This window comes from Dasypus novemcinctus, chromosome 1 (assembly GCF_030445035.2).
Source record: "Dasypus novemcinctus isolate mDasNov1 chromosome 1, mDasNov1.1.hap2, whole genome shotgun sequence".
Taxonomy (NCBI): Eukaryota; Metazoa; Chordata; class Mammalia; order Cingulata; family Dasypodidae; genus Dasypus; species Dasypus novemcinctus.
In genome coordinates, this window is record NC_080673.1 from 199,248,224 (window position 1) to 199,275,439 (window position 27,216).

General features: G+C 39.8%; 1 protein-coding gene and 2 long non-coding RNA genes across 3 annotated transcripts in view; 1 reads left to right on the top strand and 2 right to left on the bottom strand.

Annotated features, from left to right (window-relative positions):
• Window positions 1–993: 993 nt before the first annotated feature.
• On the bottom strand, window positions 994–6,300 carry LOC139439659 (uncharacterized). The gene is made up of 3 exons (XR_011649641.1): window positions 6,219–6,300; window positions 1,999–2,127; window positions 994–1,109 (listed from the first exon to the last, which is right to left on the bottom strand). It is a non-coding gene; the product is annotated as an uncharacterized lncRNA (long non-coding RNA).
• Window positions 6,301–14,669: 8,369 nt separating this feature from the next.
• On the bottom strand, window positions 14,670–26,357 carry LOC131279227 (uncharacterized). The gene is made up of 2 exons (XR_011649640.1): window positions 26,047–26,357; window positions 14,670–15,251 (listed from the first exon to the last, which is right to left on the bottom strand). It is a non-coding gene; the product is annotated as an uncharacterized lncRNA (long non-coding RNA).
• The window catches only part of CLNK (cytokine dependent hematopoietic cell linker), a 261,778-nt gene continuing 257,677 nt past the window's right edge, over window positions 23,116–27,216 (top strand). The window contains exon 1 of the mRNA XM_058301030.2: window positions 23,116–23,720. Coding sequence (XP_058157013.1) covers window positions 23,712–23,720 — 9 coding nt within the window. The 5' untranslated portion in view covers window positions 23,116–23,711. The remainder of the gene's footprint in view (window positions 23,721–27,216) is intronic.

Below are 27,216 nucleotides of genomic sequence, written 5' to 3' on the forward strand. Positions count from 1 at the left end.
AATATCTTTAACAATAGTTACCTCTGTTACAATTGATGAAAAATTATTACTTCTAATCCAATCTGAACTTCAATGGATTTGGAAGAGATAAGTATAAAGTTCTGTTATTCTTTTCTATAAAGAGATGGATGAGTGTATTAAATATGTTTCATTTCTCTGATATGTGATTTTCTGTATTAAAACAATAGTCTGAGAAGACTATCAATGTATTCCTTTACTTCCTTATGAGAAATTGTAAGTTAAAACTCGTAAGGTATTAAGGCATCCAATTGCTTAAATATAACTTCAGTTCAATTCTATAGGTTTTGTTAGATGCATTCTGTGTGCCAAATACTGAGCCGGGTGCTGGGGATTGGGAACACAGAGACAATTCTTGGCTGTGTCATTCAGTCAGCAACTCAAGAGTGGAAGCTGCCCTTTAACTTCAAGATATGAAATGGTCTTCATCCAAACCTATGCAACTTTTCAACCAATAAAATGCTCAGCCTTGAGTTGAGCACAATTTTAGTTAAAAACAGAGTAACTTTTCCAAAGTGCGTTCTAATTCAGCATCATGTCACTCCCTTTTCAAGAGATGCAAACTTAATTTAGATCTCAAATTTAGATGTTAAGTCAGAGATGACATATTTTATCTTATTCCCAGTAATATTTCAACATCAGTGAACATTCTTCTTTCTCTATGTCCTTAAGTAATTTATTTGAACCTGAAGAGAAATTTCTTACTTAATCATCAGCACATATCTTGAACCACCTCACACATATGGTACCAAGGTTTATGATTAAATGGCCCAGTTTTATAAATTTGTCAAAAGAATAAATTAGATTTTTTTTAAGGGTTAGTGGTACTTTACTCAAATAAATCCAATTCCTGGAAAGTGTTGGTGCTTCTTTTGAGACAATTTTTAGAGCAACTTTTTCTTTAACTGCCTCACAATTTTTTTTTAAAGATTTTTTTTTCATTTATTCCCGCCCCCCCCCCCCCAGGTTGTCTGCTCTCTGTGTCCATTTGCTGTGTGTTCTTCTGTGACAGCTTCTATCCTTATCAGGGGCACTGGGAAACTGTGTTTCTTTTTGTTGCATCATCTTGTGCCAGCTCTCCATGTGAGAGGCTGAAAGAACCATATGGAAAAAAAAGTAAATCATGGGCATTGGAATCATATAGATCAGAGTTTAGGTCCTAGGCTTTTAATTGACTCCAGGTATAGCTCTCTGAGAGGAAATTAAACTCTTTTAGAGCTTCACGTGTTAACCAAGGATGGAAACCAACCTGGCATTGCTGGGATAGGACAACCTGGAGTATCCTGCACACAGCCCTTAAGTTTATAACCTGGGCCACTCATTTGACCTCTCTAAGCCACTCTCTTTGCATTTATGAACTAAGAAAAATAATATGTGCCTTTCCAGGTCATTTTGTGCTTGAAGTGGGCCCTTTGAATGTCGGCCCCCATCCTTCTCTAAACAGAACAAATCAAAACAAAAAACTTTCCCTTCTGCACCTGGCATTTAGGCTAAACACTATTATTTCCTTCAGCTCTTGCCCCCTCATTGGTGAAGTTCAGTACACAAGCAAATGTGCTTTGGCAAGGCAGAATGTTTTTTCAGCTGAAATGATGGTGGTTCAATTAGCTTAGCAGTTTGCACAGAAAATTCATTCAAAACACCGAAAAGCAAACATTGGCAAAATGAAAAGTTATTTCCTAGCTTGCTCTGAAGATAATTTAAATACTGACACTCAACAGAAAAAGAGCTATGAGAGGGTGTCTTGGTCCAATTGTGGTAGAAGGAACCTCAGATTGAATGAATGCATTTAGAAGCAAGTGAATTTCCTACACAGATTGTTCCTACTTACCAAGATGCAACATTCTGAGTCCTGGGCATCCCTTACTTATGGCTTATTCCCCTATTTAATATTTATCTTATTGTTCCTTTCTTTCTGTTAAATGGTTTATTATAGCACTGCCCTTTATTAGACTGTGAATCAACTCAAGGTAGACATACCTGATACCCAAGATGGTAAAGAGCATTTAATTAGGCGATCAGAAAGAAAGCAGGAATTCAGCTTGTGGGTGATTCAAGCTCTGACCAACAAGCCAGTGACTGGCCTGGAGTCAGAGATCTGGATTTTAGCTGTAGCAACAACACATAGAAAATCATGGTTATTTCTGTGCCTTAGTTTTTCATCTGTGATATGAGAGCAATGATTCCTAGCCCAGGAAGTGGTGTTGGGAATTGAAGTGAGATACAGCATGTTAAGAGCTTGACCCTTGAGTATTCCTGGTTTTCCTCCCTCTCCCCCCAGATAATCAGATTATAGATGTTGGCATCTAAGGGAGTCCATGCCAAAAGGTCAAATCAAAGGAACATTTACCAAACACCCACTATGTGCCAGGCTCTTTCCTTCACGTTGTCTCCATGTCTCAGTTGTTGCCCTCTGGCCTTTCTAACATTCTTCCTACTGGCTTCTCTTTTCTCAAAATGCCCTCTGCCTTGGCTTCTATTCTTCCATTCTGAGTCCTGCTCTTCAGGGTCCTGAGTAGACTGAAGAAACTGGGTCCATAAAATATAAGGAGGCTCTCATTCTCATACTCAGGTTGCTACCAGTGCTGACCCTCCGCTTGTCCTACCCTGAGAGTACAGCGGGCCTCCTAAAATGTGAGCCCAAGCACCTTGTGCTTGTCATGCCTGCTGTCGCTTGGTTCTCTTCTACCCCTTTGGCCTCCTTCTCAATCTCCTTTTCTGGATATTTTGACTCTGTCAACCAAGAAATGCCACCATCACCTATGTTTGGTAGGAGCAGAAACAAGGAGTCCAGTTTAAATGGAGAATGTTAACATTTTTGCAAATGAGGATATTCACAGAAATTTGCACTTGTTTGTAATGATAGCACTCTTGAAAATTGTGATTGAGTAGTTTTAATACTATGAGCTCAACGAAAACAAGAGCTAAAGCTTCTCCAAAGCATTAACCTTAACCCCAGTACAGTGAGTGCATGCTCAGGAGATGCTCCTTGAATGTGTGAAAGCAGTTGCACAGCTTCTAAGGGGACTGACTGGGATTTACACTCTCCTGCCTGGCATAGGCAGAAAAGAGCATTCTAGAGGGAACACTGGACGAGAAATCACAAGAGCCAAGTTCTGATCCTGCTCCCAATTCCTAGTTTTTGCATCTGTAAAATGGGAAACTAATTCCTGTCCTCACATTCCCAATGCTCATTATTGCTGCTGTGAAACATCCTAAGCCATTGTTTCTCACTGGCTACACGCTGAGGGAAAGAGAAGGACTTAAGGAAAGACGCAAACCTGCTCATTGGATGACATGAGCCACACCGTTTTACACAATATCTAGCACTTGAACCCCCCTATACCAGCAGACTCTGGGCAAGAGGGGTAGGGAGCCAGGATGCCAGGCTTTGGAATCAGGCCAAAGCTTTTCTCTGCAGCCAGTTTCACTCCTCCTGCCTTCTTTTCCAGTGGTGTGTGTAATATCAGCACACAGTGAGATGCAATTAAAATGTGTGTTGTGGAGCATGAGTATCTTTACATTCTAATTACAGGTTAATGGAATAGACCCAGAGAGATCTCTTAATTAATCTTGGAAGGAAATGCATATGCTTAACGATCCTTCAATAAAGGAGCAGAGCTCCCTCCAAGAGGATTGCACTGAAAGAAGGTTAAATTCAGGTAGGAGATTCTGTTCTGAATGAATATGTATCCTTGGCATTATTTTCACCAAAAATTAGGGTCCACTAAGTATATGTTCAACTCCAATTCATGACTGCAGGTTTTGGAAAAGTCATCATCTATCCTACTCCAAATGCACAGTTTTACTTTTGATATTTGTTTTATCATTCACTTATTCATTCGTTCATTCAGCATGTAATTACTGAGGACATTCAACTTACCACTATGTCTCAGCAGCCAATTATAAGTCAGAGTCAACTGAATCCCTGATTGTGACTCACCTAGACTAGTACAATCACTTCCTAAACAATTCCTCTTATTAAAACTCTCTGGGTTCTAATCTGGACATCACAATGCAGGGAAAGTGACCTTTCCAAAACTTTGACATAATCATCATATCTCCCAATTTAAGAACATGGGGAGGTCTCCACTTTGTAGAGCATGAATTCAAAACTCCACACAGCTTTCAAGACTCTGTAATCACCAACTGCTTGAGCACATGCTTTCCCATCTTATCTCTATTCCTTTCCTCTCACAGAAAGTTGTGTTTCTCAAATTATGGATCTGTGGATTGTGTGCCACCCATATTGGAGTCCCCAGGCTGCTTAATAAAAAGATGAACCCCTTGCCTCTGGGCCAGATGGACTGAATCTGAATCTCTAGAGGTAAAAACCTGAAGCTGCCTTTTCATCAACTGCTCCAGGTAATTCTGATGCCACTATAGATAAGAAACTGTGCTCCAGGAATACAAAGTGTTCAGTGACATTCTGAACACCCTGTTCAGTTTCCTCCTCCAGGCATCTGCTTGTACTGTCTTCTGTGTTTGGATCCCCCTGCCCACTGCTCTTCTCAGCAACTCCTCTCCTCTTACAAGTCTCTATTCAGATGTCATCCCTTTGGGAACTATCTGCTCCACTCAACTCAGTGCTCACAGCGGGGGGTCACTCTTTACTTTGGAACCCCTCACCCTTTGCCTCCCCACCTCCATTTATAGCACTGTGTGTTTTATTGAAGAGATTCCATTTTCCTCGCCACATCCTCAATTAATTTCTTCCAGAGAAAAATGGATTTATTTGTCCCAATACTTTCAGTTTAGAGTGCTGTGCTTGTGTTTTTCACCAATTCTAGGATATCAATGTTTCTCAAATTAGGATAATAATAAATATGAGATGGGATTAGAAAGAAGCTATGTCTGAAATTCAATTCTACCACCATGTTTTAGATTATGTAAGACTCAATTTCCTCATAAAAATTAGATTAACTTTACCTACTTTTGGAAGAATGATTTGATTAATGATCTAATTCTTCACCCTTCTGGTATCTAAGCCCCTTGCCATTTGACTCTGAAGTTCCTCATTAAAGAAGAATAGATTAGTTTATAAACATAATCTTTCTCTTTTGGGGTTTCATAAATAATATCAAACTGCCACAGTTACCATCAATATCTTAGAATCTTCAATAAATGTATTTTTTATTGCAAATATTGACATAACTCCAGGTTATTCTCTATGAAGCCCTCTTTTGGTGTTTGGTTCCTTGGTTCTTGTGATGATTAAGTTCATGTGTCAACTTGGATGGGTGACCAGTTGTTTGGCCAAGAAAGCACTAGCCTGATGGTTTATGTGATGATATTTCGTGGATTTAACCCATCAGTAGTCTGATTACATCTACGACTGATTATGTCAAAAACGAACTGAAGAGATTGCCTTCAACAATGAGAGAACACTCACCTAATCAGTTGGAGGCTAAAGGGCAAACTGAGTATTGTAGCAGTCAGAAAGAAGAATTTCCATCTCTGCTTCAGCTAGCCAGCCTTCCTGAGGGAATCCATCAAAACTTCCATCAGAGTTCCCAGCTTGAGTCCTGCCCTATGGAATTCTGACTTGCCAATCCCCACAGTCGTATGAGCTAATTTCTAAATTAATCTCATAATATTTACATATTCCCTGGAGAGCCCTGACTAATATAATTCTGCTTCTTCCTCTTGGCCCATGACATAAATTAGACCCTCATTTTCCATCCACTTTTGATCAAGAGAAAAAGAGACTACATTTTGAGTACTCACGTGAAATTTTAATAGAATTTACAAATCAATAGGTTCTTCATATCATATGCTGGAAGGACTCATCACTAATTCAACAAACGTTTGTTGAGTGACTGCTATGTTTCAGCATGCTGTGGCTATAGACGCACAAGACAGAGTCCCTTCCACTTGGAGCAAACTGATGACTCTACTCAATCATTCAACTATTTCTTAACTCATTCATTAATTCAGTAAATGGTGTAGAGCATCTTTAAATACTGGGACTATGGTAAATACACAACAATTTTTTAAGAGAATGGTCAAGAAATTCCTATTTTTATGTAAAACTTTCAGATTTTTTAACATTAACATCAAATTTTTTTTTAATTTAATTATTAAAACTTTCTATGGGTCAAACAGAAAAATATCAAGGGCCACTATTTAAAATGCCACTTTTTAGCCTACATTGAAATTATCTGCATGTGTTTTATCTCCCCTTTAGTCTCTGAACTCACCTGCAATGAGATCAGTGGATTCATCTTGGTGTCTCCCAGGTATTCTGCACTGGGCTTTCAAGTTGAAGTGCTCTATACATCTTTATGAAATGAATGGTGAGACATAGTCTTTGTATTCAAAGAATTACAAAGTGATTGCAGAGATAAGACAGAGTGCATAAGTAACCATTATAAGTTAATAACAATGGTTAATGCAACAGCAATAATTGCTGACAATTGAGTGCCTACTAAGTACTAGTCTTTGTACTAAGTCTGGACAAGATGCTGCCTGATTCAATCATCACAGCATTTCTGCACAATGCTGTAACCCAAATATCAGCAACCTGACTATTCCTAATGTGCTCATTTTGTCAGATCACTTATCTTAAAAATGTATATTTAAAATGACTTAAACCTCATTCTCCATAAAGTAGAGAAACCACCATCTACCACACTGAAAAATGTCTCCAAGGATCATGATTGGGCCTTCATTTCCTATTCAATTCTTGCTCCAATTTCCTGCCTCTGATGGATTCTAGCTTTCATTTGTTTCTTATCTCCCACAGTTAATTTAAATTCTCATACAACTCAAATATCAAAGACAGCTTGATCTCCTTTGGTTCTCCAAAGCAACCACAAAGACAATGTTTCTGTGGGTAGTAAATTTTACTGTAGATTTGGAATTAACAAATGAAGACACACACACACACACAAAAGAGAAATTCATAAAAGATTATTCAGACATACTTTTCTTAAAGCCTCTTTCCCTTGCTGAATATTGGGGAAATCTCACTGGCTTCTTTTTCTTCATTACCTTATTAGTCAGCCAAAGGGGTGCTGATGCAAAATGCCAGAATTCTGTTGCCTTTTATAAAGGGTATTTATTTGGGGTGGAAGCTTACAGTCACAAGGCCATAAAGCATAAGTTACTTCTCTTACAAAAGTCTGTTCCCACATGTTGGAGCAAGATGGCTGCTGATGTTCAGCCTTCCTTTTCCTCTTACGGCTCTGTGGTCCCACCTTCTTTCAGTCTCAATTGTAGGCTGAGATAAGTTTCATCTCTCTCCCAGAGAGCTTGCTTCTCTCCAGGCTCAGCTGCTCTCTTCTCTCCACAAGATTAGCTGTTAACTCGCAGGCAAAAAGCTTGTCTCTCATCCTGGGCCCTTAGCCATGTCTAATGGAACATTCTCTCTTTCCTCACCTATCTGCTTCTCCTGTGTATTTACTTCCTGGGCTCCAGGATCAAAACTCCAACTTCCCTTCTCTGTGGTGTGATTTTTCTGTGAGTCCCCATCCACCAAGGAGGCAGGGACTCAACATCTTACTGATGTGACCCAATCAAAGCCTTAATCATTATTAAACTAAATCCAATATAGTCTAATATTCTCAGAGGAAAAGGCCAGTTCACAAACATAATCCAATATCTATTTTTGGAATTCATAAACAATATCAAACCACTATAATTACTTTCTACTAAGATGCTCAGGCCCCTCTCTCTTGAGACCATCTCAGATAGCTTAGGCTCTATCACCTCTACTGTATCATCTCCACCACTACTCCCAGCGTCTTCGACTGCCCTCAAGGACTCCTAATTCCTCTGAAATTTATCACAGAACATTGCTTCTTTTGACCTTGCTTTCCTCTCTTGCATTTACCCTGGGGGAAAGGAGATTGTCATCTTTCAAACCCAACTGGGCCTATCAGAGGATATTTGAAAACAGAGCCAACTAACCTTCACATTCTTGACCCTGAGAAGGTCAAGCAAGCTATATAGGCAGATGGGGGCCAAGCAGCATTTTTCCTCTTTAATAGATTTTTGTTTTGCTTTTGTTTGTTCATTAGTAAGATGGAGAAAATGAAACTCAGAAGGACTGGATTATTTTCCTATGTTCCTTCTGTTATTAAATAGCCAGTCTGGACTGATGACCTTCACAGATCATGCCCCTCCCACCACAGCTCAGTTTCCCACAAACATTAAAAGATCCAGTAGAGAAGCAGATCACCACTTACTGACTCAAGCAGGGACAGTGTCAAGAGGCAAATGCAGGCAAAGTGGCCCCAAAAGACAATTTGAGTTTTGAGGGTCGATTTGGAAAATTCAGGCAGAAAGGCCATTCCAGGTTCAGACAATGGCAGGAGTAAAGGCAGGAAGGTGAGAAATTAGAAGGCTTATTTGGGGGAACAGTGAACAAAACAGATCTGGCTGGGGCACAGAGCTCAGTCGGGAATAGAATAGGCTGAGCAAGAGAAAGGTAGAATGGACATGACAATGGAAAGTCTTAAATGCCAGGATAAGAACTGCAGTGGAAGCACTTTGTGACAAAGTGAACAGAGGTAGCAATAGTAGTCAAGTCTTAAGTGCCCTACAGTCCTGTCTTAGCCCGCTAACTACAGTCCCCAGAAGAAATGAAATGAAAAGCCTTAATTGTGCAGGAATCAAGATTATGACAAAGACATAATTCATAATTTGCAGCCTTTCTGGCATATTAAGTAATCTGCAAAGCATATCAATTTGAAGGATGTTTTTCAATGTGAAAGATATTTAGAAAAGTTTTTTTTTTTTTGGTCTCATGCTTTCAAAAATCTCTGTGTGGATGTTAGTGACTATTATCATGAGGAAGACACTACTGAGAAGGAACTGCTTAGAAATAGGTGAGAGTCCATTGTGCTTGGTTGACCTAATATTCCTCCCTTCTGCAAGTTGCTATCTAAACTCTGCAGTTGCAGCTTCTTTCCTGAGCTTGACACTTCAATCCCTGGGAGGTGTTCTCTTCTCCTTAAAATCCTTTGTGACTTCCTGTTTCCCTTAGAAGATAAAACTTGTGAAGCAGACAGAAGCAGAATGTGTAGGTTCTTCCAGGCCATGGAAGGTGTATCGGCCTCCCTCCTGTTCTTTGTGCCCTTAACGCTCTCTCCTTCAGCCAGATCTCATTTGTGTCTATCGGCTTCTCAGGTATACCCTGTGCTCTCCCCCTTATGAATTTTTGCACAGGCTGATCCCTCTGCTAAAAACGTTCTTCCCCCTCTCTTCTTTCCCATTCATTTCCTACTTATTTTCTAGGTCCAGTTACAAGGCTGCTTCCCTGGGAAACCACTTTGTGGGGTTTGGATCTATGAAGACCCACTTGAAAACAATCAAGCAGCAGCTGAACATATATATCTGGTGTCACAAGGCCCTCATGCACACACATCTTCACCTGATTCCTTACAGCTCCTGAGTCATCTAAAAGTGTTACCTTTTACTTGCTGCAAACCATCCTTACTCATACCCTATATGGACTGCTTTGGCTCTTTCTCCTCTGATTCCCTTAACTTTGACCACTTAGGTCACACTGTGGTAGATAGAATAATGGATGCCTAAAAATGTCCACATTGTAATCCTCAGAACCTATGAATGTGTTATCTTACATGACAAAAGAGACTTTGCAGAAGTGATTAAAGATATGAGATGGGGAGAAATGGATTAGCCAGATGGGTGAAAGAAGAGAGATGGTCAGAAAAAAAGGAGTGTGACAACAGAAGCAGAAAAAGTTGATGAGACAATGAAAGCAGAAGTTGGAGTGATATGCTTTGAAGACACAGGAAGGGGCCACTAGCCAAGGAATGCAGGCTGCCTCTGAAGCTGCAAAAGGCAGAGTAATAAATTTTCTCCTAGAGCCTCCAAAAGGAACCAGCCAAATAAATACCTTGAATTGATCCCATGGGGCTCATTTTGAAGTTCTGACTTCTATAACTGTAAGGTAATAAAGTTGCGTTGTTTGAAAGTCTCTAAATTTGCGGTAATATGTCACAGCAGCAATAGAAAACAAATATGTACACCCTTGCCTCATTGTACTATAACGTCATTTCCCCACCCCTAAGCTGCCATCTTCTCAAGGAGGACCCTGCCTTACTCATCTTTACATTCTCAGTTGTGACACAAAGTAAACACAATTTGTTTGTTTGCTTTTTAACTGATTGCATGAATGAACGAATGATTCTACCAAATTTACTTACACTATAGACCTTTTCAGTTTGCTTAACTTTTAAAACACATTTTGTTGCAGGTATTTTATTAAAACATAAAATCCGTACAGAGAAGTGCACATGTCATCAGTGGGCAGCTAGATGAATTTTCAGAGTGAATTCACCTGGGCAACAAACACACAACTCAGAAATAGACTGCTTACAGAATCTCCCAAAGCCCCCTCCCTGCCCCCTTCCACTCACTACCCACTCCCCCACTCTCACAACTTCCACCAGAATGTGCTTGCTTCTAAATAATGCTCAGTTCTCTGCTGATTCTCCCCAGAGGCTGCTGTTGTCAACAGTTTCTATTCAATCCTTTCTGAGGCATCTTTTGTATATATGAGTATACTTTTGGCTTTTGAATCACTTCTGCAAAAGGGCTGTGTTTGTATAACTATCTTTAATTTCTACTCTAAAGAGACAAGACAAAGTTAAGCATTTTGGAAGCTAACACACCCTTAATCCAATTCCCAAGAAAAATGACCTCACCCTAGCAGCTAAAGGGCTTACATCCTTTTGCTCATTGGCCTACTGTTCAGCTCTGGGTCATGCCCTCTACCTGATTCACCTGTTCTAAGAGTCAAGAAAAGGGATTTTAATATGGCTGAAAAAAAGCAGCCCTTAAAGAGGCATATGAGTAATAGCTCCTTGGAGGTGAAGTTGGCACCCAGCTGCTAAAATCTGCCTTCTGTTTAAAGCCAGAAAAATGACTCGTGATTCACTGGTAGTGTAAGCATGTGCATTGAGTGTCAGATCCCAGCAGCACGTCAGCATTGTCTATTGCTGGAAAAGGCCAGCTGTAAGTGAAAGCCTCTTTGGGATTGCAATCATGCAAATGTCGTAGCACCTTTTTAGCTGACTCTAGACAAACTGGAGGCAATGTAATTCTATTGCCCTTCCTGCATAGGAAAAGTGAGCCTCTTTTGTCATTTATACTGATACCTTCCAAATCAACCTCCTCTAGATCTCATTCCACACCCCAGAAAGGTAGTGGAAAGCAAGGGGCAAAACATGGATATTCATGTCAAGAGATGAGTCCAAATCATGTTCTACCATTCAAAAACCCCGTGACCTTGGGCAGTTTACATTGTCTCTGAATCCAAATGAACACAGAGGAAGAAAAACGATGACTTACCTCATAGGGTTCTTTAGGAAAAATCACCTGGCACAAAAATAAATGGTAGTTATTAGCCCTCAAGGATTTTCTAATAGCAAGTCAAAAATCTAAGTTCACCTATTTCTTCCATAAAATAGTCTCCCTCATTCTAAATTTGTTCTTATTGTTACACCAGTATTCAAGAGACAAAAACAACACTTGAGACTGTCTTTGATTCCTTCCTTCCCTTGACTCCTCATAGCTAATCAACCACCAAGTTCCACCAACCTTTGCCTCAGTATCTCTCATCACCAGTTCCTCTGCTCTTGTCCAGGCTCAGACATGCCACTGTCTTTCTTTTTAGCCCATTGGTTCTCAAATGAGGTTATTTTACACCCCAGTGGACATTTGGCAATGTTGGGAACTAATTTTGGTTATCAAAGCTGGTAAGCTACTTAAAAGTGTCGAGTGTATAGATGGTGCTAAACATCCTAGAATGCTCAGGTCAGTCCCTGCCACAAAGAATGCTGCAGCCCAAATGTCCATAGTTGAGACATGTGAGGTTGGGAAAGTCTCACTCTTTCTTTCTTCTAATCTTTCCTCTCTTTCAGTTTATTTCCCTAAAATTTTTTCTCATGGTCTGTAGCTCCCAATTACCCTCTATTCCCTAGAAGAACATACCCAAAGTTATGAGCTCACTGTGTTTACCTATGGAAATGGAAGATTAATATTAATACTATTGGCATTCTTAGTAATAGATATGTGCCAAGAACTGCCCTAAGTATTTCACCTTCATAACCACTCTACTACTAGGATTAAACTCAGATGTTCTTTAAGCTCTGATATTATACGCTGTTTTTATTTAATCTAGCTTGGGACATAGTATGCACCAGTACACATTTGTTTTACAACAGTGGTTAATGTGAAATGAGCCTAATAAGATTTGTTATGTTGTTGCCTAACAGCATTATTAAATATCTCATATGATTTATTTCATTTCATTCCCAGAAACAAGCATTTTTCCCAGTTAACAGGAAGAGAATTCAAGTGTCCAACTTAGTCATGGCCGGTCAGATTCTCATATGTTTTAAAGCCCTTGAAAGAAAGACAGAAACTAAAACTATACATATAGAAATATAGATAGATTCAAGAATATGTTTTTCTGGGGGTACATCCAGCTTCAAACCACCACAAAGGGTGACACTAATTTCTGCCACTTCCCCGGTACGCTCGATTGTTTTGACTCGGGCCAGGGAAGCAGTTTCAGAGACTTCTGCTTGGCCTGTCCCATCACTAATGTTTGTAGCCTACATGCTAAGAAACTACTGTGGGAATTGTGGCAACTCCTGAATATGCCTATTCTAATAAAATAATTGAGGACCAGAAAAATGACCACCTAGTGTGCACAGATCTGTCACTGGATTTAGGCCACCCCAAGAAAGAGGCATGGCTTGGGTGATGGAGCTCTTTTCAGCTAAGGCAATTTTTACAGAGGGTTGGAAACTGAGGGTTTTTTCCAGCAGCACTCCTATAGCTATAGGACATTATCCCTTCTTCCTAAAGAGGGTTCTGTGTGGTATATCATAGCATCCACCACAACTGGACACTTCAATGGCATTAAATTTTACTAAGCCATTGGTTGACAATTTATTTGAACATATGGCAAGTTCATATTCTAGTTAATTAAAACATATTCCCTCCCTCCTCAAGTGCCTATAGTCACTCCTAAGCTTTTGTGATTTTGAAGATTCCATGTCCAGAGACAGGGATAATTCAGGAAGTAAAATAAAAGAATAAATTGAGTATCAAAAATAGTGAGCCCTTATTCTTCTCTCAGGGAATATCCAAGCTAATCATGACATGGTCAATGGAGCAGCAACTGGTGCATCACCTGGGATTTTGTAGAAATGCTGATTTCCAGGTCCCACTCCAGGCCTACTGAATCAGAATTTGCATTTCAACAAGATCTCTAGGCAATTCTTATTCTCATTAAAATTTGAGAAGTGTTATATTTGACCTTGGGCAATTAACATCTCTGATCCTGATTTTCTTCATTTGTAAAACAAGGCAATTATAACTAGAGGACCCCTTAGATCCCTTCAAGTTATAATATGCAGTGACAAATTTAGCAGAGTGTGATCCTTCAAAGTAACTTTAGGTCTCTAATAGAAAATGCGTTGAAACTCTTTTCCCTCCTTATGCATGAACTTTCTGCTTCCTGCAAACTTGACTTCCATCTGTAATTGGTGATTAAAGTCATGGTTGAGAGGAGACTTCTGATAGCCTAAATGCAAAAGGTATCCTTGTTAATATGTCAGTTCTGCAGCTTAAGACTAAAGTACCTTAAAGGTGTCTCAGGGTAAAGAGCAAATGTGCTAGATCAACACTTATTGGAGTCTGAGAAGTGATTTGGGTGAGACTAGTAAGGACTATTATCAGTTTTACCCTTTAGTGACTTGACTCTTTAACAGAGGACTGATGGCTCCTGGTTAGAAGATATAATTGATGGCAATGCTTCATTAAGATCCAGCCATCAGCAAGATAGTGATGGGGGGCAAGGATCTGGGGTGAATGAACAATTGAAGCTTTAAGGTTGAACACCAATTATTACCCATTCCCTCTGTACGGATCATTTAAAGCCCCAGGCCCTCTTCTAAATTGAAACTTGCCAAATGATTAAAAGTACTTGAATACTTGAATGATGATCCATGAACAGTATTTAAAAAAATGCAACTCAAAGCTTATCATCAAAAGGTCAGATGCTATATATTCCCAAATTGGTGTAGCTGGAATAAGAATCCAGATAATCTGACCCCTGAACCTATGTTTTTAACCTCTATTCTATACTGCCTACTCTTCTTAATAATCAAATCTTTGACATCTGCCTTATATATAAAATGTCAATCTTTTAATAATTATGCATGATAGGAATGACTATTCCTATTTAATATATGAGAAGTGGTCAATTACCTGCCCAGATTTGTCCAAGGTGGCCAAAAAATCCTGACTCAAAAGCTCTTTCTCTGTCCATTTTTCCCACAACCTCTCAGCACTAGACATGAGTTGAGTCTTTCCAATCTGCAACTACTAAAAACTAGTAAACAAAGTGATACATGTCTTATAATCTCCATTAGGTTGTCTTTTCTCGCAAGGCAATTTGGTGAGACTCCAATTAATTCATGATAAAAATGAAATTATAATTTAATTTTAACATAAGAAGACTCTCCACCTTCAAAGGAAATAAAATTATGTAGAAAAAATTGTCAGAAGATTAGTGCTATAAATAGAATCAATCATTCATTCAATCTGCAGAAATATCCCAGTTGGTCATTGTCTTATTTTCCTGATAAAACAAATCACACAAAGGATTGGCTTAAACAACAAGAATTTATTGGCTTATGCTTTTGAAGCCAGGAGAAATACAAAATCAAGGCATCAACAAGATGATGCCTTCTCCCTAGACTGGCATCCCGGGGCTGGCTGCCTGTGATGCTTTAGCCTTTGACTTTCCCATCATATGGCCATGCAGATAATGGCATCTTCTCCTTTCTCTTCTGGGTTCCATTGGCTTCCAGGTTCTTGCTCTTTCTCAGGCTTTCTCTCTATGTCTGTTCTTCATTTTGCTTGTAGAGGCTTCCAGTCATCTCGAATGAAGTCCAACCTGATTGACTTAGGCCACACCTTAGCTGAAGTACCATCCTCAAGAGGGCCTATTTACAGTGGGATCACAACCACAAGACTGGATAAGCATTAAGAACACATTTTTCTGCAGTACAGTTATGTCCATTTTATGGAAGAGGAACCTTGGAAGAAGTGATGATGTAGCACTCTGGATGCCTGCTCTTATTCTGTCACCACTTAAAATTCCACACATGGGGAAAGGATATAGTTCAAGTGATTGAGTGCCTGCTTCCCATGTACAGGATCCTGGGTTTGATCCCCAGTGCCTCCTAAGGACAAAAAAAAAAAAACAAATGAGAAAACCAGTTCTCATTGGGAAGCAGATGTAGCACAGTAGTTGAGCACCTGCTTCCCATGTATAAGGTCTTGAGTTCAATCCCTGATACCTCCTAAAAAAAAACACTTCCACACACCCATTGCCTTACTTCCAGTTGCCAGCACTTGTGCTGTTTGCCTGAACATTTGATTTTCTTCAACAGGCAAGTCTTCTCTGACTGCATTTGGGGTTGGCCAGTGCTGGGGAGTTATCAGCAACACCCCACCAACTTATCCAACAGCTATCCTTAACCAATGTCTGATGACAGCTGATGGTTTAAAGTTCCAGTGACCTTTCCCCTTGGGCAACATAACTCTGAGTCGTGTTTTACACTGTCTCTGAAACCTTCTATGCAATGAGCTATTGCCCACAATTATAACTTGCTTGATAATACCTTCTTTATTAGCTTCCTTTACTTCTCTCTCTCTCATGTTTCCATTTCCCCTTTTTTCCCCAGGATAACCTTGTAAATAAACTATTCACACTTGAAAGTTTAATTTGGGTTCCCTCAGAAGCAAACTTTGAGACAAGACAGATGGCTGGTTCAAGTTTACACTGATATTATGAACTGAGTGTTTGCTTTATGAAAACTACTGGACTTAAGTTTTGGGAATAGTGTAATAAACAAGACAGCTAGATCCCTACCCCCATTGCATCTAATGTCTGGTGGACAAGATGCATATTGGTGGGCAAGATGAAAGGTATCCAAGGGGATTGTCACAGTGGCATTGGAGTGACAAAAAAGGAGACACAATCTAGGAGGGATTTGTGGATAATCTTCCATTTATTTTTACTCTTATAGAAGGAGAAATAATAGAAAAAATGCTGCAGGCAGCAGGATCAGCATATGGGAAGGTAAAACCAAAGGATTGTGTAGTGCATTTGAACAGTGAGAAGGCTTATGTGCCTGTAGTAGAGTTGGAGTGGCAATGAGAGGAGTGATGAGAATGGGGACATATGCAGGGACCAGATCAAGCAGGGTAACGACAAAGATTTGGGACTTTATGCTCAGTGCAGTGAAAATCTGCTGAAGGACTAAACAAGAAAGTAGAAAGGCATATTTTTAAAGATCTCTCTGGCTAAAATTTGCAGACCTAATAAGTACAAAGACAAAAACGGTAGCCAGAAGACCTATGAAGAAATTGGACATCTGCTGTAAGACTTTTACAAATATACATAGCTTCCTTTTGGTTATTGTTCAGTTAGAGATTGAGTTTAGCAGCACATAACTGAAAACCCATATAATGGTAGTTGTCTTAGTTTACTGGCTTCTAGAACAAATATCATTCAAAGAGTTGGATTAAACAAAGGAATTTCTTGACTCATGGTTTAGGGGCTAAAAGAAGTTGAAAATCTAGGCATCAGCAAGGTGATGCTTTCTCCCCAAAGACTGAGGTACCCTGGGGCTGACTGCTAGGGATCCTTGGTCTTTGGCTTTTCTCTCACATGGCAATACATATGGCAATGTCTTCTCCCACCTTCTCCAGATTCCTTTGCCTTCTAGCTTCTTCCTGTGGCTTTCTCTCTGTATGTCTGAATTTCTTTCTGCTTAAAAAGGACTCCAGTAACTCACATTAAAGCCTAACCTGATTCAGTGGGGCCATACCTTAACAGAAATAACACCTTCAAGAGATCATATTTACAATGGGCCCACACCTACCAGAATGCAGAACCAAGACCAAGACCATGTCCAAACTAGGGTGCACAATTCAATCCACCACAGTGGCTTAAACAAGACAGGGACTTCTTTTTATTCGCACATAACAATAAGTTCACAGGTAGATCTTTGTTGGTTTTGGTTTGTTGATTGAAGGATATTGGGGATCAAGGGTTTGTTTTTATCTGGGCATTTTCACAAAATGCTCCAACACCAGTAATCATGTCTGTGTTCCAGACAAGTGAATACAGAAAGGAAAATGAACAAAAAGTGAATGGCTAGCCACATCCACCTTTTAAGGAGCTTTCATAGATGCCCACCCAACAATTTCTGCTTATAGGAAAGTGTTCCAAAGTGTGACACATGGCCTATCTCCAACCAAAAGGGAAAATGGAAAATGCTGGTTTTAGCTGGGAACAATGCCACAGAACAAACAACCTAGGTTCTAGTAATAAGGAATGAAGGAAAATTGGATATTGGGTAGGCAAGTAACAGCCTCCACTAAATCTATGTATACAATAAAACAGTCAGATTAGACAAAACAATAAATCAACAAACTATAGCAAAAGAAAAACTCATAACAATGATAATTCTAATATTTCCTCTGTTTCCAGAACACTTTCACTTTTCAAAGTACATTTTGTGAATTCAATTCCCATGTTTAATATACTTAATAAAATAGTGGAGCATAAAAATATTGATGTCTCACTAAACAGAAATAACCCAAAGAAAATTGAAAGCATGATAAATAGGAATAGCAGGGAAAACAATGTTTCATTGAGCTTTAAATTGCTTCTTTTACCTGAAATTCTTTTTTTCTGTGCTTTGGTTTAGATTTGTAATTGATAATGTCTTCCTGGATCAGGTACATTTGGAGATAATTCAGAAAAAGAGTCAAACATACTGTAGAGTAGCAGAAAGAGAGAGATCAGGGTTCAAACTCTGCTCACTCACTATTCGTTATATACAAGCAAGCTAATTATTCTCTGAGCCTCAATTTCCTCATTTATAAAATCTGGGAAAGTATACCTGTTTTGCAGTTATCAAAAGGAATCAAGAAATTCCCTGCCTCAATATATTTTTAATTTTAATGCTTATTTATTCTTCCCCTTAGTATGTTACTATTATTGATTAAAGAAACCACGAAGAATATTGGGAGTAAAACATCTGCAGAACAGTAAGTGGTAAGTTTCGACATGGCAAGGAAGAAAATGGGTAGTTACGTAGTTATGTAGTTATATAGCCTGAAGCTAAAATTTGACTGGCCTTGGGTGTGAGGTGAAGAGGTTTGAACTGTACCTCATATGACATAGGCCCTAGAGGGCACCACAAGGTATTAAAGAAAGACCTACTCTTATCCATGTAGCCTCCTTCAGCAGGAGCTACTGGATGGAGTGGAAGGAGGGGAGAATGGGAATGGCTTTGAGGCAAGTCCTTCCAATTTCTATTTTGCCTTGGAATGGTGTGCTTGAAGAGTGACCAAAGTTTATGTTACCTAAAATTGTTTCCAAAAAGGAGCTTTGGGAAACAAGGTTGCCACAGTGACCCACAGCTTCTGAGCTAATCCCCACAGGCTGTGGAATTGGCCTTTGGGGCAGTCCCTGTATATGCCCTCTGCTCCTGCTGTGAGGCAGAGATGCTTTCTCCAACACTGTGGTCTTGCCACCCCCCAGTCACATGCCTGCAGATCTTGGAAGAAAATTAAGCCAGCCCAATCCCCTGTTGAGCTCAGTTAAGCTACTCGGAGCTGCCAGGAGGGAACAGAAATGGCTATTGCCATGTATCTCAGATTGGTTGACCACAGGCCTAAGCAGGCAATTGGATATAGTAACAATTTACCAGATGCAGACAGTGTGCCAGGTCCTAAGCTTGTCTGTGGGGACAAAAAATGATCAGACTCTGGTCCTTCCATCAAGGAGTTCCCACTCGAATGGGGGAGTTCTCATACGTAGGAGCAAAGAGTAGAGTACCCAGTTGCCTGTGAGTCTTGAGGAGGTTATCTGAGATGTTCTTTTAAATTTTACATTTTATTGCTATATTTCATTTTATTGTGGTAACATATGAATAACATAAAATTTGCCATTTTAACTATTTTAAGTATATAACTTATTAGCATTAAATACATTTGCAATGTTGTACAACCATCACCACCATCCATTACCAAAACTTTTTCATCACTCCAAATAAAAATTCTGTACTCATTAAGCAGTAACCTCCCATTCTTTTCTCCCCCACCCTCTCCCAGCAGCCCCTGGTAACCTCTGATCTGCTTTCCGCATCAATGAATTTACCTATTCTAAATATTTCATATAAGTTGAATCATACAACCTTTGTCCTTTTGTGTCTGGCATATTTAACTTAGTCCGAAGTCTTCAAAGAAGTCCATCACTATTGTAGCATGTATTAAAACTTGATTTTTTTTGGACTGAATAATACTCCATTGTATGGATATATCCCATTTTGTTTATCCACCCATCTATTGATGGACACTTGGATTATTTCTACCTTTTTGCTACTGCAAGTGATAATGCTGCTATGAACACTGGTGTACAGATATCTGACCAAGTCTTTTACAGATATCTGACCAGTTCTTTTGGGCATATACCTAAAAGTGGTATTGCTGGGTCACATGGCCATTTTATATGCAAATTTTTGAGGATCTGCCAAATTATTTTCCACAGTGGAGTCACCATTTTGTCTTCTCACCATAAAGAGTATTTTTTGAGTGGAGTAAGAATTAGGAGAATGAAATTCTGAGTCAGGGAGTGAGTGTGGTGGTTTAGAGTTATATACCTAGAAAAGCATGCTCTTAATCTTAATTCATTTCTGTGGGTGTGAACTCATTATAAATAGGGTCTTTGATTAGCTTATTTCAGTTAAAGTGTAGCTCAACAAAATCATACCTCCTAGTACTAGAGATCTTATAGAGAAGGCTACAGAGAGAACACCCTGGGAAGGAAGCCAGAAGTCAGCAGAACCCAGAGGAGAAAGAAGATATGGCCATGTGCATTGCCATGAGACGAGAAGCCAAGGCCAGGTATTGCCAGCAGCCAGCCCTACTATGTCACAGTCTTTAGGGAGAAAGCATCTCCTTGCTGATGCCTCAATTTTGGACCTCTAGCCTCAAAATCATGAGACAATAAATTCCCATTGCTTAAGCCAACCCATTGTATGGCATTTGTTTTAGCAAATGGGAAACTAATACAGTGAGAATGCCCAAAGGCACAGAGAAGTGATATCATGTGGCACAGTCTGTCAGCTGGAAACAGAACAACTGGAAAACCATTTTGGGAAAGATATGCTGGGCCCAACATGGATGTGAGCTGAAGAAAATTACCATTATTCTAAAGTTTAGAAGGAGACAATGGAGGATTTTGACCAAGAATGGTATGTGTTAAAATTAATATATATTCTTAAATTAATAGGTCAGCAAGATAAAGAAGGAACTGGAATGGAGCTACATTGGAATGAAAAAGGCAAGCTAAGAAAGTGATGCCAGAGTCCACAGGAAAGGTCCAGAAGGTTCACTCCTAGGTGGCATTGATGGCCACCAAGTGAGAGAATGGAACACACTTTATAATGTGCATGCACAAGCAATGTTCACAATTCCAGTCTCACTTGACAGATGAAAGGACTGAGGCCTCAAGAGAACATTTGGCATAGCCGAGGAGCAGCTCCAGTCACCTTGACATCTTGCATGCAATTCCAATTTGCCAATCTACAGCAATTTGTGGATGCTCAGTTTGCATAGGAGGCATGGCTAAATACCAGAAATCATAAGTTGTCCTTGGAATTCCTTCCACTGTGAGGAATATCTTCAGTGCTTTTACAAAGAAGTTTTTTTGTCCACATGGAAAGACATTTCAGGAATATGGCAGAGTCATACACTTAAGATATCTTCATTTCTGAGAGCATCAGACACATTTTGAGGTAAAGTCTCTAGAATTTGAGACTCTTAACTTACTCCCTTTCCTAAGATGCTGCAGGAGTGACTTCTTCCTTCAACAACTATGGTCTGAAGTGTTTGCAAAGTACTAGTGATATTTGCTGAAAACATATAACCATTTCCTAACATATGTATTCATTTCTATGAGCTGTTGGCTTCTTTTAAATATTAATTTAAATCCTCTCCTAATTTTAATTAGAGGTAGGATTTAATGGCACTGAGGTTTTTTGTTCTGTTTGTTTTGTTTTGTTACTTTTTCTTCTAGAAAAGAATGTTAACTTTAGCAATCCAGGATTTAAAGTATTTGTATTTATTCTGGGACTTAACAACAATGAATGGGGATTAATATTTGGATAGGGAATATGGGTGTGCATTCACTGTGCCTTTTGAAATTATTTAAAGATGTTTTAAGATTTTTTTATGGGTTATTCAGTTAAATCACCCTGAAGTAATGAACCGCTATAAGCCAAGCTTTAATTTAAGTCCAAGGCATTTGAGCACTTTATAATGTCTACTTTTATCCCACCTCAGTATTCATTAACTTGTCTTCCTCATGTGAACCCTTGTTTATGAGCTCAACATCCTTCCATCCCTTCCCTTCTACTTCATACCAAATTGCTCAATTTCTTTTATCGTTCCTCATACATTCTACTTATTCATGTCCCATACACTATTTCCCCTGCTTGAAACCCCCTCCTCACAAACCTATACACCTGGCAAATTCCTTCATATTAGTCAAAATTCTGCTAATGCACCATATTCTTGACAAAACCATCAATGAATCTCCTAGACAGAATTTACGCATCCCTCATTTTATATTTATCTCCCTCAAACAACTGAACCACTATGTATTTATAATAGTATATTGAATGTGTCTTTACATGTCTGCCTCACCTTTTATGTTGTAATCTTTTTAAGGTGTTATTTTCCTCAGTATCAGCCCACAAAGTCTAACATAGGGCTTTAAAAATACTAAAGACTCAGAAACCTGAACTCAACTCTTTATCCAATCTCCTTCTAGGGAAAGTGATGTACAATACATTGACAGCTAACTTACTTTTGCCTGCCAAGCAGATTATACTTTCAACTTGTCAACAGTATGGATTCAGCTCAATCATATGTTAGGGATTTCTGTAGCACAGTTATCCAATGCCAACTGAAAGAAATGGCAGAAAATTCTATGGATTTTATAATTTGCAATTTACAATTTTCTATTTTAAGGAGCATCATCGATTTCAAGAATGGAAATAATGATGATATGGTCTCCTTAAACTGTATGAGTAATACAGCAGAATTTTTTCTGCATTAGGAGTTTTCCTACTTTCTGCTCTGAAGGAATCAAAAGTGAGAACTTTGATAGAGATAAAGCACTACTGCCTGCTTTCTGCTTTGGCTCCTAATTGCAACTGAAAACCTACCTGTGGTGCACAGGAAGGATGAAATGTATTTTAAAGACACATAAGGCAAACTAGATTCAGAAATAATAGCCTAAATGGACTTTAAAAAAAAAAAAATCAGGAATTTAACAAACATACCTAAACCTTAACTCCAACAGCACAATCCCTCAGAGAATTCACATAAGCATGTTTTGGAAACCTATGATTTCACAAAGCACGCTGTCCAAAACAAAACTCTAGAACAGAAACATCTCTAGTATCCGTATTATTTCCTTTCACAGCATCACAGCAGAAATGCACATGCAGCCTTTGGATCCCATACACACATCAGTTTGAATCCTGGCTCTCCCTTGTGTCAGATGGTAGGTCATTGGCCAGCAGCTTACGTTCCCATCCTTGGTGTCCTCCTGCAGGTATAACCTTACCTTGCAGTAGCCCTCATCAAGAACCTTGTGCGGTATCTCCTCGTAGAGTGTGAATAAGCGAGACAACTCCTTCCCCTCCAACTGACTTCCTTGAAAGGAAGTAAATGTCAATTTGTCATGGCAAGCTTTCCAGTCTAAAGAATACAATGTTCTGATTTTTCTTTTAATCTTGTGTCAACTGAGAAACCAGAAAACCAAGTTTATTTGAGTTACATAGAAGAAAAGACTAAATACAATTCATGGAAGTTAAGAAATGGAGTTAAGAAAATGCCAGAGATTTATTTGAAACACTTATTTAGACTCAGTAAAGTCCAGGGGTCAGGAGACTACTGATGAGGCCACAGTTAGTGGCTGTTATCCTATGAAAATAAAATATTTATTCAGCAAACATTAGTGCTTTGCCTACTACGTCCTGTCAGTGTACTGGACTCTGGGGGCCCAAAGATGAATAAAGATTGGAATCATCTCTGCAATCCAAGAGTCACCAATTTAATGCAGAGAGAAAGGGCACTTAGTTTTTTAACTGCCACGTTGCAGTCCCACAATGAAGCAGTTCTCCAGGCACTGCAGGAGGAAGACGGGCTTCATAGTTCCCTGTCTCTTGGCTCTGTCAGGAGACAGGGGAGAGACTTACGGGGCAAGCTGAGCTGGCCAGCATTAGGGGGATGGTTTTGTGAACCAGAATGGCTATGGCCTGAAGGCTGCAGGGGATAATCAACAGGTTTTAGGCTAGGAAGATACTTGATAGCATACTCAGATTTGTATTTTGGAAACCGGAGAATCAGAAAGCTGATCCTCACTGTATAAATAGTTGTGTTGCAATTTATCATAACTTTATTATACCATATGTTCTCATTTACCTAAAAAAATGATCACAAGACAAATTATGAATGTAGTAAAAGAGTCTCCTTCTTCAGTCACTTCAGTCCAACTTCAATGAACAAGACTGCTTAAGGAAGAGGACCCTAGCTGGAAGTGAGGACTGGAGATGCCAGAGGTAAATATCGTTTATTTTTTATATAAATGAAAAACCCACTGCTTCTAGCTTTGTAGTGGAAAAGATTTCAAATCTATTATTTTTCCTAATATTTTGTGGTTTAAGTAATAGTTTACAAGAATAATTTCTTTGTTATGATTTATTGTTTTGCATTCACGCATTCATCTGTTCATTTATTCATGAAAGGAAATTATCAAATGATATTTCCAAGTTCCTCCTAAGTGTCAGGCATTATGCTAGGCATTTTCATGTAATTTATTTCATTCAATTTGCACAAAATCCCTACAAGGGAGATGCTGCCATCTTCGCATTATAGAAGTGACTGTGACTCAGAGTTGGGGTGCCCTGCCAAATTTTGTGGGCTGCTCAGTCTTGGTTTACAATCACCAGTCCTTCAAGACAGCTCTGTTTGGTCAAAAGGTTGTGAATCTTGCCCTCTGGGGTTATGCAGAAGGACAGCCCCACTCCATCCATATCTGCCTGCAAATGCCAAAGCGAATTGCCACCCAGAGTGCCGCTATCCCAAGGATCAGCTCTCCAAACCTCAGACAGTCTTTAGAGAATTAGTCTCAAGCAGGGTTTGACAAACCAGGCCCACAGGTTTTTGTAAATAAAGGTTTGCCGGAACATTTGCTTATATCTTGTCTCTGGCTGCTTTCATGCTACCATGGCAGAGTTGAGTAGTGACTGAGGCCATATGACCCAGGAAGCCTGCGTCGTTACAGAAAAACTCTTGCCAGCCCTTGCTCCAGACTGAGATTCTTTACCTTTTTTGTTCCCAGGACCCCTTTGCCAGTCAGATGAGAACCACAGACCCCTTCTCAGAATGTAACAGCAGATAGTTTTATGACACTCAACATCGGAGGTCAGAGAAAATAAAGATAATAAGTTGATTATTTTTTCAATTCACCCTCATGGACCCCCTGAATTCTTTCCACATACCTCCAGGGGGCCATGAAGTCCTGGTTAAGAACCCCTACCCTAGAATAATCAGTGTCACAAGGATTTCGCCTAGTCATCAGGGTAAACTCAGTTGTATGGGCCACCACTGGGCTGTCCCCCAGAGGGGGCTGTGGAATTGACTTAATTTATCTTGCAGACATAGTGCCAGCATGGTGTCCAGAACTATCATCCACTGAAGAAAAATTCCAAAATTATGGTTAAGTCAAAATGATATTTTTCTTACAGGAAAATTTGCTTAAGTGATTTTTTTTTTAAGATTTATAATTTTTTTTTTTATTTCTTCCCCCCCCCACCCCCGATTGTCTGTTCTCTGTGTCCATTTGCTGTGTGTTCTCCTGTGACCACTTCTGCCATTATCAGCAGTTGTTGTGTCAACTCTCTGTGTGTGCAGCGCCTTTCTTAGGAAGGCTGCACTTTCTTTTGCACTGGGTGACTCTCCTTACAGGGCACACTCCTTGCATGTGGGGCTCCCCTACGTGGGGGACACCCCTGCGTGGCATGGCACTCCTTGCACGCATCAGCACTGCGCATGGGCCAGCTCCACACAGGTCAAGGAGGCCCGGGGTTTGAACCGCGGACCTCTCATGTGGTAGGCTGACACCCTATCCATTGAGCCAAGTCCACTTCCCTGCTTAAATGACATTAATGGGTCTCTCCACCTGCAATATTTTTTCTCAGATATCTATAGAAAGGGCACTTTCATATCATCCAGGTCTCTGCTCAAATGTCATCACCTCACACTCCCCTCCCTGATGACCCATCTAAAAGAGCCACTCTCCTTCTCTTCCTATCCCCTTTAGTTTGCTTTCTTTTTCTTCAGAGGATTTAGCACTACCAGTGCATTGATTGTCACCAAAATACGTAATTTACAGAAGCAGGGACTTTGATTACACTTTCATTGCTATAAACATATGTCAGTTGCTCAAAAAATGCTTGCTGAATAAATAAATGAATGGCATCAAGCAGTGGTGGCAAACAGATTGAGATGTTACCTTCCGCTTGTTAATGGATTAAATTAGGAGATTAAGAAAGAAAGAAAAAAATTGGAGAGAACTCTTTCTTTAACTCTCACGTACCAAGAAGTCTTATAATCATTAAGGAAAGCATTTCTTTTATTCTATGGTGAGACTCTGAGACATAATGCAAATGCATGGGAGTGACGCAGATCTGGGTTCCATCTGTAGCTCTGCTTGTTAATCGTTGACTTTCGGCAAGTCATTTCACCGCTTTGCCCTGCAGATGTACCACGTGGGGTTATCATATGTACTAACAAGGATGATATGTACAAAGTTCTGCAGGAGAGTCTGGTACTCAAAGTGCTGCATCATGTGGCTCACTTCCCCCCGCCCCGTACGATACTTGCCTGTTAGAGAAGTGACCCTTGCGTCCACAGTTTGTTATTCAGCCCTCGGTTCCTCACTTTTCATTTTGAAAGTAAAAATAAGAATCAAAAGTAGCCAGTCAGAGAGAAACACTCCTTGGGTCAGAGTCTCCTTTGTTGGTACGGGCGTGACAAAATAACCTCCGAGGGAATTCCGGGAAGTCTTTGGAAAGGGAGGCAATTTGTTTACTGTTTTTGACAGTCTTCTTGGTTGCCATAGTTTGACTCTAGGCAGCCCAGTGCCAACTTCCCCATTAGAAGAAAGCCTGCCTTTATGCCTTCAGCAGCCAGAGACCTGGCATATGAAAAGGGCCGCTAGTCACCCCCGGGACGTGGCCAAGGCCTGGCAGCTGAAGTAGACAAGCCTCCAAACCTGGGGTGGGTGCGCACACCCCATTCTCAACTTACTGCCAATAGCTGCAATCACTCTCCAAGTTGTTGGAAGAAAATCTCTTCCAGCATAAAAAGTGAATTTTATGCTCCATTCAAAACAACTGCCAAGTTAAAAAAAAAAAAAAGCCACCGTTAAAAGGCATTGTGTGTAAAGGGTACCCTGGGAAAAGGAATGAGGGCTGAAGGAATGTTCTCACCCAGACACTACCTCACTGTGGTAAGAAAAACAGGATAAAATAAAGCAAAATGAAAGGCTTGCTTTTCGCTTTCCAGAGAGAGTGGCCAGCTCAGCAAACAAAGGGGCCTTCTGAAATTGCAAGGACATCTCATTACCAAAAATAAGATCGGCCTCAAACTAACTTCCATCCCTGAGATTTACAACCCCCAGCTGCTTGGGAGAGTTTTACCTTTTCAGTTGCATCCTTCCGGCTAATGCTGTCCCTTATTTGTCCAAAATGTTGAGAAAATGGAAGATTTCTAGTCTATTAATTAATTCAGGTTCAGTAGTGACACACAAATAAAACCAGATGTCATTTACGGCTGTGGACATTTGATCATTTGTAAAATATGCAAAATGGTGCCCAAATTTAAAGGCTGGTGAGAGGAGTAAGAACTTGTTTTCAACATGCCTAGAACACACAGTTCAGAATAATTCCATCTTCTTCCTTCACACTTTCTTTGAAAGAGCGATAGGAAAGTGGCGCAGGACTAAAATTTGAACATACCAGGCAGGAGTGATGGAATTGAGATGATTCATGT